The sequence below is a fragment of the Salminus brasiliensis genome, chromosome 16 (assembly GCF_030463535.1).
Source record: "Salminus brasiliensis chromosome 16, fSalBra1.hap2, whole genome shotgun sequence".
Taxonomy (NCBI): Eukaryota; Metazoa; Chordata; class Actinopteri; order Characiformes; family Bryconidae; genus Salminus; species Salminus brasiliensis.
In genome coordinates, this window is record NC_132893.1 from 1 (window position 1) to 10,000 (window position 10,000).

The 10,000-nt window shown below is 48.4% G+C and overlaps 1 protein-coding gene across 1 annotated transcript in view; it reads right to left on the reverse strand.

Annotated features, from left to right (window-relative positions):
- Window positions 1-1,172: 1,172 nt before the first annotated feature.
- cxadr (CXADR Ig-like cell adhesion molecule) overlaps window positions 1,173-10,000 on the reverse strand; it is a 12,737-nt gene continuing 3,909 nt past the window's right edge. Inside the window, exons 2-4 of the mRNA XM_072658989.1 lie at window positions 5,686-5,849; window positions 2,757-2,961; window positions 1,173-1,551 (exon numbers count right to left, since the gene is read on the reverse strand). Of these exons, the coding sequence (XP_072515090.1) occupies window positions 1,208-1,551; window positions 2,757-2,961; window positions 5,686-5,849 (713 nt within the window). The 3' untranslated portion in view covers window positions 1,173-1,207. The remainder of the gene's footprint in view (window positions 1,552-2,756; window positions 2,962-5,685; window positions 5,850-10,000) is intronic.

Sequence of the window (10,000 nt, forward strand, 5' to 3'; positions counted from 1 at the left end):
TACAGTGTGCACTGTACAGCGAAATGTGTCCTCCGCATTTAACCCATCTGGTAGTGAACACACACTCACACACACACACACACACACACACACACATGTGTTAGGGGCAGTGAGTACACACACACACACCCAGAGCGGTGGGCAGCCAACTTCAGCGCCCAGGGAGCAGAGAGGGTAAAGGGCCTTGCTCAAGGGCCCAACAGTGGCAGCTTGCCGAGCCCGGGAATAAGAACGGTGAGCAAAAATCCCAGAACCACACGTGGGGACCTAGTGAATGACCTGCAGAAAGCTGGGACCAACGTTACAAAGGCTACCGTCAGTAACACACTACGCCGCCAGGGACTCAGATCTTGCAGTGCCAGACGTGTTCCCCTGCTTAAGCCAGTACATATCCGGCGCGTCTGAAGTTTGCTAGAGAGCATTTGGATGTTCCGGAAAAGTTTTGGGAGAATGTGTTGTGTTTGGAGGAGAGTGAATGCTGAGTTGCATCCAAAGAACACCATACCAACTGTGAAGCATGGGGGTGGTAACATCATGCTTTGGGGCTCTGCAAAGGGACTAGGACGACTGGTCCGTGTACATGAAAGAATGAATAGGGTCGTGTATTGTGAGATTTTGAGTGCAAACCTCCTTCCATCAGCAAGGGCATTGAAGATGAAACGTGGCTGGGTCTTTCAGCATGACAATGATCCCAAGCACACTGCCAGGGCAACAAAGGAGTGGCTTCGTAAGAAGCATTTTAAGGTCCTGGAGTGGCCTAGCCAGTCTCCAGATCTCAACCCCATAGAAAGCCTTTGGAGGGAGTTGAAAGTCCGTGTTGCCGCCGACAGCCCCAAAACATCACTGCTCTAGAGGAGATCTGCATGGAGGAATGGGCCAACATACCAGCAACGGTGTGAGCCAACCTTGTGAAGACTTGCAGAAAACGTTTGACCTCTGTCATTGCCAACAAAGGATATATAACAGTATTGAGATGAACTTTTGTTATTGACCAAATACTTATTTTCCACCATTATTTACAAATAAACTCTTTAAAAATCAGACAATGTGATTTTCTGAATTTTTGTTTTCTCATTTTGTCTCTCATAGTGGAGTCTACCTATGATGTCAATTACAGCCTCTCTCATCTTTTTAAGTGGGAGAACTTGCACAATTGGTGACTGACTAAATACTTTTTTCCCCACTGTACATTTAGGTGTTTTATTCACTAATGAAAAAGTGGAACACACTCGAGTAATCCTGAACATCTGTGAAGCAAAATGTCCCAAATGTCCTGGTGTCTGAAAGAGGGGGGGGGTGTGTAAAAACATGGTGGGGACAGATCCAGGTGCTTGTCCCAAACATTATGGAGGGCACAGTGTGTGTATGTGTATATTAGTGTGTGCGTGCGAGTACCCAATACAGCATTCCCTGGCAGCAATTTGGTTCCGCTGGTTTTCTCCCAGATGTACTGCAGAGGACTCGTCCCATCAGTGGATTTACATTTCAGCATCACCTCACTGCCCACCTGAGCGGACCCCTCTATATAACACCTGGGCTTAGAGGGGCGCACTGAGAGAGAGAGAGAGAGAGAGAGAGAGAGAGAGACTGCTTGAGTGTAATGTTTTTTTTATCAGCACCCCTCCCCCCACCCCCGGGGCTGCTCAGCATCACTGTGTGAGATTGCATGTTTGTGTGTGTGCGCGCACATGCATGTTGCACGTAACAACAAGCAGACACACACCCCAACACACACAGCAGAGCTGAACCTCAACAATGGCTCAGTCTCCTCAGACTACCAGGGACATATACAGTCCTTGTGTCCCAGCAGAGAGTGTGTGTGTGTGTGTGTGTGTGTGTGTCTGGGAGAGAGGTGTTTAATATGATGCGCACGCACACACCCAGACAGCATCTGCTCTGTACTCAGGTTCTCTCGGCCCCTGTGGCCTCTCCAACCAAACCGGACACACACCTGCTTGTTCCGCTCTCCCGTCCGGATTCAACCAATCAGACGGGTCTCAGCGATGCTGGAGGACCACTTTTATTTCAATCAGGCCATTTCTACGTCCAGCTGAAGCTGCCAGATCCACAGGAATGTAACCTCCACCAAACCTCTACTTCAGTCTCTGCTTCCATCCTCCCTTCAATAAACACCACTCCTCAATAGTGGGTTGGGCTACTTCAGTCACACCCACTGGGGGGGGGGGGGGGTGTTAAGGCCATGGGCTCTTTAAAGGTAAACCAGCTCAGCATTTTTAAAAGTACATGAATGTTAGCTAAATGGCTAACATTAGCATACTGCTCACATTAGAAGCTGGTTCTATGTCAAAGTTCTGAGTTTTGGTTCTGCACGCAGTACAGTTTTTACTCATCACAGAACATGATTGGTTGGTTTTGTTCCTCCAGTGAAGTCCTAACCAATGGAAAGGTTTGTGGTATCTGGGCAGATTCAGACAAACCGAGTCTGAATCTGTTTTACAGAAGAACAAAGCTAAAGCTAAAGATCTGTCTTTCTGTCATTCCCAGAATTTATTAGACATTCTCTGAACATCATTAGGGTTTCCCACTGCTCCTGCTCGCGGATCAGAGCCGATTCACAGGTTGGGTTCGTCAGCTCTTAGAGAGGCTGTGAGCCGCTCACCTGAAACGCAAACACTGGTTTCGGGCATAGCTGATTCTGCAGGGCTGTGTTTATTTAAGATATTTAGACAGTGCGCGCACGCACGCATGCACACACACACACACACACACACACACACACACACACACACACTCACCCATGACTGTTAGCAGGACCTTGCGGCTGCGGATCCCCGGTGCCTTCTTCACCTTACACTGATATGTCCCCGTATCGCCCGCCTCCACCCGCAGCAGGTTGATTGAGGCATCGCCCATCTTTGGGTCAGCAGAGCTAAAGTGCACGCGACCCTTCAAAGGAGGGTAATAATGCTCATACGCTCGATCGCCCGAGTACAGAATCACCTATGGGGAGAGAGAGCGCAAGACACTTAATAATTAATTACAAGCATCAAACTCAAAAAACTCGTGCACACACACACAAGATCATAACACAAACACTTCACAGCAGAGGCAGATATCCTACACGTCTCCCTGGTTTTCCTCCGGGGTCGTCTGTTCTCACAGCTCTGCTGGGAGCTGAAGTCTCTGTTCGATCTTTCTGGATTTCAAGATAGTTCAGAAAAGAACAAGCATTGACACAAAAGGAACGCCCTTCTTTGTCCTCCTCAGAGGCACAAACCGAGCCTGAATGAACAGCTGATCAGTGTGGAAAATACATTCACACTAACCAGCCACTCTACAGCAACACCCATTAAACAGTGCAGCTGATACAGCGTGGGGAGTTAGCCAGGGATGGTTTTACTGCCAGGTGTGTCTGCAGTCCACGGTTCCTCAGCATAGTGGTGTACCGTGTGTCTGCTAAAAGATGACCAGATCCATCACCTTCAGATCCATCACAATGTGTTTTATATTCCGCTCGGGGGGGCTGGCTTTCAGATGCTATTCGAGGCTGAAGCCTGTTTTCCTCTGGGAAATGTTCATGTGATTTGTTTTCTAACCCTGGTCTCCATTTCTGCCCGTCCACACTAAAATGCACCTGCTTCCAGCAGCATTCCCAAAAGTCTCCATTTTAGGGTCTTGAAAGTGTCCTGGTAGTGCGGAGAGCAGGCCTAAACGCAGCAGTGTGGACGCAGCCTGAGCTTCAGCAGAATCTCCTCCTTTCTGATCCTCAACATCAACCAAGAGACACAGGAAATTACAGTGACCCCCTCTAACTCTCTCTCTTTCTCTCTCTCACACACACACACACGTAGTTTGTTTGGGGCCAGCTAGATGTTCTGCAGAAACACCACCTGACAGAAGGTGCTTCCACACAGAACACACGCTCATGAGCAGACCCCCATAAATCACCCTACCCATCTGCTCATCTCCTGATTCACCTCCTTCATGTCATTGGAGGCCCAAGTTCACAATATCACCAGATGACCTACCTCAGTAGATAGGTGTGTGTGTGTGTGTGTGTGTGTGTGTGTGTGTGTGTTTCATTTGAAATGCAAAGCAGAAGTGAGTCACTCTAGGCCAGAAAACAGTGTTACTATGGCAACAAGGGCTGGACAAGCACTAAACTAAACTAAAAAATCCTAAAAACCCTCTATTTTTCATTAGCAAACACATTCCACCAATCAGGAGCGGTCTTATCAGGATCAGTTTATACCCTGTTATAAACCCTTTATAACAGGACATGTTTATATGTAACCCTGGAAGCACAGAGTCATCTTTAAAAGTGGTTAAACTGAGGAAGGCAGATCTGTCAGGAAGCGGGTTTGTGACGCTCAGCCGTTCTTTTGTTTTGATTCTATCAGAGCTCAGAGTGACCCAGTCAGCAGAGCTACTGTCTCACTCCCGGGGTGGGGGGGGTGAGTGGAGGTTGGAGAGGGACAGAAGATGAAAGATCAAAATTAAAATAAATAATGCAAACGAAGTTAAAAGTGTTAAAAGAAGTTAAAAGGGGAAGCCAAGTGGTCTGAATGATGCCCTCAGCTGCTCCCACCCTCTGGAGGGCCTGTCTGTCCTGCTTGGCACTGTTATTCCTCACCAAGATGATGTTGATGGGACAGGTATGGAAGTTCCACAGCACCTGGAGGGCAGTCTAAAGTCCCGTAGGCATTTGAAGTGGTAGAGCTGCTAACGTGTGTGATGGCATCTTCTGTAGAGGGGTTGGGGCAGCAGGCAAACTGTAGCGTAGGAGTAGTGTAGTGTAGTGAGGAGGAGATGAAGTCTCAGACCAGCTTTTCAAAGCATTTCATCAGGGCTGATGTGAGGGACGCTGGGTGAACGTCTGAGGTGCGTCAGGGAGAGGTTAAAATGCCTGTGAATGCCAGAGCGAGCTGGCCTACGCAGGCTTCACTCGAAAATATTGCCTGGTCTTGGTGCCTTCCTGCCGTTCACACCCCGGAAAACCCTCAGCACAAAAGCTTACTGCCTTCTGACAAGCTCATGCTGCTAGCCACTCAGTTAGCATCGCTAGTGCCATCAGAGGAGAAGGTGTCTGCACTCTTACACACTCCATCCTGGACTTTTACAGTCAGTCACTGGTTCCAGTCGTGGCCACAAGGTTCCAGAGGTGGGGATCTAATAAACAGGGTTATGATGGGTAATGCTGAGTGAACTCTTAGAAGAGTTCTTATAAACATGCTTTTCATAGAGAGGTGGATCAAATCTATGGTTACAGTAATTCTCCAAATCACGAAAGCCACTACTCAATACAGAAAGATTTCTCTTTCTATGAACAGAGGCAGACGGATGACGTGTGCGGTGATTAGTTCCTCAAGAGCGTCCAGCCTGAACTGCTCACTGAAACCACATTTCAGACACACACCCACAAAGCACCCAGTCCAGAAGGTACACCTCACTCCTCCGGAATGTAAATGCGGCATCAGTGTGGGAGTGTCCAGAGTGTGTATGGAGTGTGTATAGAGTGTGTACAGACTGGGTTACAAAAAACAAATCCAGAGTAAATCTGATCCCAATGACCGGAGAACATCCTTGATCAAGCAGGAGTGACCGCAAGTGAACAACCCAGAAAATTCTTAAAGGCTAATACTCCTCACCCAATCAGAGCACAGGCCACAAACCACTCAATCAATCAGAGCACGTGCACACACACACAAACACACACACACTCACCACTTTCTCCTCCTTCTGGTTGTCGGAGGGTTGGAGGCTCCACTCGATGTCCAGAGGTCCCGAGTCCTCCGGGGCCAGAGTGAACTGACAGTCCAGCTTCACGCTCTCACCACTCGCTTTCTCAATGGAGGTGGGTCCAGTGGAGGTGATTTCTAGCCCAAACACTGAGCGCACACACACACACACACACACACACACACACACACACACACACACACACATTAGCACAGAGAAAATACATCAAAGTTTCAGTGTGTGTGTGTGTTTGTGTGTGACAATAGGTGTAACACAGCTGAAACTGCTGAACCCGACCATCCAGTTTTAAAAACACTGCGGTGCCGTGATCAGAAAGGCGATAAACCACCCATTACCTCCAGCAGTAAGTGAACGAGCGAGCTTGCGCGCGCGTGTGTGTGTGTGCGTGCGAGAGTGCCTGTGTGTTGGTCTCTGGGTTGGTCTTTCTGATGACTGTTTGATTTACAGAAACACAACAAGGACACTCACACCCAATCAGAGCACAGAAGAGCAATAACCATTAGCAGCCCTCACCCTGTTCACAGTAACGCCGTCAGAACTAATCGGAGCTTTCACCTCAATGAGATGAAAGCGGTTCTTTACCTGATGAATCCGGACTGACCCGGATTGACCCTCCACTCAATCACCTCTCCTCCATCTGGTGCCTCTAAAATGTTGCAGCAGTCTGCAGGACCCACCAAACTCCCCTAACCTCCACTCAGAAAAAGAGACAACAGCTCCCAGAAGGCCGAGCGGTTTTGTTACGGCAACAAGCAGAAACACAAACAGCCAATCAAGCAGTTTCTCACAGCAGCAAATGAGAATCGAGAAGCACTGAACAGACACCAATCAATCTGTTGACTTGTGCTGTGATATAATCAATCAGGTACACACACACACACACACACACACACAGGTGAATACAGTGCACATTTTTTTGTTTGTTTGTTTTTTTGTTTTTTGCCCTGAGGCACAAAGTGTGTGTCCGGATCTGTTACAGGAGAGATATGGTTGGGGGGTGTCTCATTTGCAGTGGTTATTTGCAGTGGTCTTTCATGTTCTTCATTTCTAAAACACACAGCTACACACACACCCCTAACTTACAGAGTGATCGGACTGACAAACATCAGATCTATTGTATTTAAATGAATATTGTCATGGTAACACGTTATAAACGAGGATATGGCGGATACTCTCTGCTCATTTGCATGTTATCATTAGCGATTCAGAACACCACACCGTCACACAAACACACTCCAGGATGATGTTCTGAACAGCCGTCATGGTATTGAATTATTTTATCTGGAACGTCTCTCAGGTCACTCCTAATAGTCTCACTCTCGGCTGATAAACCTCATATTTATGCATTAAGCATCATGGTGAGAATCACAGCTGCAGCTGAGGAGCTCCGAGCGTTAATACACAGCTCTGTATCCAGTATTTTACACCAGCGCTTCAGCCAATCAGGTTACACACAGATACAGATTGAGGAGAATGGGCGCTATATCTGGGGCAGGTCCTCAGCTAGACTGAGCTCCGACCTGAAGAGCCACTCGCCGGACCAGTAAACACGTGTGACCTTTTCACGAGAGAAAAATTACACTCTAAAAATACACTCTGACCTGAATCCTCACCTTCTCTCTCTCTCTCTCTCTCTCTCTCTCTCTCTCTGTCTCTGTCTCTCTGTCTCTCACACACACACTCTAACACTGCAACACACTGAATTCTACATCAGCACCCGAATGAGAACTAGTGTCACAGACCAGCCAGACTTCTTCGGCTCAGCAGGAGAACCAGAAACCTGATGCTGGTTTTCAAGCGTATCAATCGGACGGCTCACCCCAGTCTCAGCCCCTCCGAGCCTCAGCCCCCGTGGAAGAGTTCTTACATCTCACACAGACTCTGTCTGTCTTTCTGTTTCTCTGTCTGTCTGTCTCTGTCGAGGTGATGGATGTGGAGAAACAGGCAGTGTGAAGACCCGAGACACGTCGATAAGGGTCCGATCGTTATGTCCAGATGATTGAAGAACGGAGATTCTTCCAAACGGCTTCAAGGCCTGCAATGGTGAGGCCTTAGCGACAATTGTCAGAGGGACAGGCCACCAACTGGCGAGCTCTAGGTGAGCATGACTGGGGTGTGTATTCATTCAGTGGCTCTGTGCAGGGCTGTAACGGATCATCAATAGGGTTTCAGACTGTGACTGTGCTGAAGATCTGCTGGTGATGTTTAAGTGCAGTCGGACACACGAACAGCAGGAAACGGACCTTAATGAAGCTCAGCGCCAGTCTGAACCCAGTGCTGAACCACAGACAGCGCCAGCACAGGACACTGCTCTGGGTTTGAGTGTTTGGTCCTTTCTCCAGAAAGGTGTGTGACAAACAAGAGTTGGAGAGATCTCAAACCCTAACCCTAACCCTGTTTAAACGATCATCTTTAGGATAAACTTAGAGAGAGGGACGGGTCAGACCAGCGTCAGACCAGCGAAATCAATGAAGTCCCATAGAAACCAGTTTAGATTGACCTCCACTTTAAAACTGAGTGGATAAACAGCCTCGGGGAGGAACCTTCTGAAAAACAGCCTCAGTTTAACAGAGGACACACACACACACACACACACACACACACACTCACACACACACACTCACACACACACAGTCAATCTTCCTGATTCTCCCCTATTTTTAACATTTCAAAAAATGTTTGGTTGTAAAGCATTTGTTTACTGTACTCCCACCAGGAAAGCAGGGGGCAGTGTAGAACATAAGCCGCTCTGTACATGCTGTGTTAAGCTTGGTACTATAAATGCAGACTTTGCTAAATGTAGAATCTGCTCCTCTCCAGCAGAAGGAAGCTTTTCTTTATACTCCACTACAGCCCGATGTTCACCAGGCGAACCTCTACAGCAGCTCACCAACACGAGCAGAACGGGGAGGTCCGCTAACAGCGGGACAGCGGCTCTGAGACAGAGCAGCTCCAGCTTTTACCTTCGCTCTTAATTTCATCCTTTTTACACATTTCAGTTTTACCTGGTGAGGAGAGGGGTAGCAAGGGAGGGGGTGACAGGGGAGGGGGTGACAGGGGAGGGGGTGACAGGGGAGGGGGTGACAGGGGAGGGGGTGACAGGGGAGGGGGTGACAGGGGAGGGGCATGAAGGCCTAGCTGGCAGGTATTGGGACATACTTTAAATAAATGTCCCCCGAACATATACCTGCTGAGACTGATCCCTACACACACAGCTGTCAGATGGTGTCTCTCTCTATGTCTCTCTCTCACACACACACACACACACACACACACACACACGCTCATCTGCATGTTCACAATGGCAAATATAATCTTACACTTAAGATAAGCTTCCCTCTTCCCCCACACACACACACACACACACACACACACACACACACACACACACACACACGGTTGGTGGGGGATTAAAGGAGCTGAATGTTTCTGGATTAATAAAAACTGCTGCTACAAATTCAGCCTTTTATCATCAGAGAACTAACACACACACATACACACACACACACACACACACACACACACACGCTCACTTACAGAGTGTGTACTGTGCTGCCACATGGAGGGGGGGGTTGGAGGACTTTGATGGGAATGGATGTAGCTCTCACATTTACACTACATTCCCCAAACCCTATAAGGGAGAAGTTTGGGGACGCTGATCATGTGACCGATTTCCAGAAGAGAACCCGCTTCAGCTGAGAGCGGAATAATGAAAACCCAGCTGACCGCACACACACCTCTCTGCAAAACCAGCCCTCCCCAACTCCACACACAGCAACAGAGTTCATGGAAAGGCAGGACGACAGACTGGCAGATCAGATCCACCTACTGAAATATTCACACCGCAGCTCTGTTTACACACACACACACACACACACGGGGGGGTAGAGAGAGAGAGAGTGAGAGAAACACAGAAAGAGAACGAGCGAGCGAGCGAGTGAACCACAGCAACAGAGAAGCTCTCAGCTACCAGCTTTAATACACCTGTCCCAGACACACACACACACACCTCTATGATTTTGGTCCAAGGACCTGTGTGTCTAGGTTACACAGGTCTCCTAGCAACAGTCTCCACACAGGGGATCTGGAGTGGGTACACAGATCAGGTAACACACACACACACACACACACACACACACACACACACACACACAGTAAAAGTGCTGAGTGGTTGGGGTGTCCAAGAGCATGTGCTGAATATCCAGCTGAAGGGACAGGCATGTCAGAGAGGACACACACACACACACACACACACACACACACACACACACACACACAC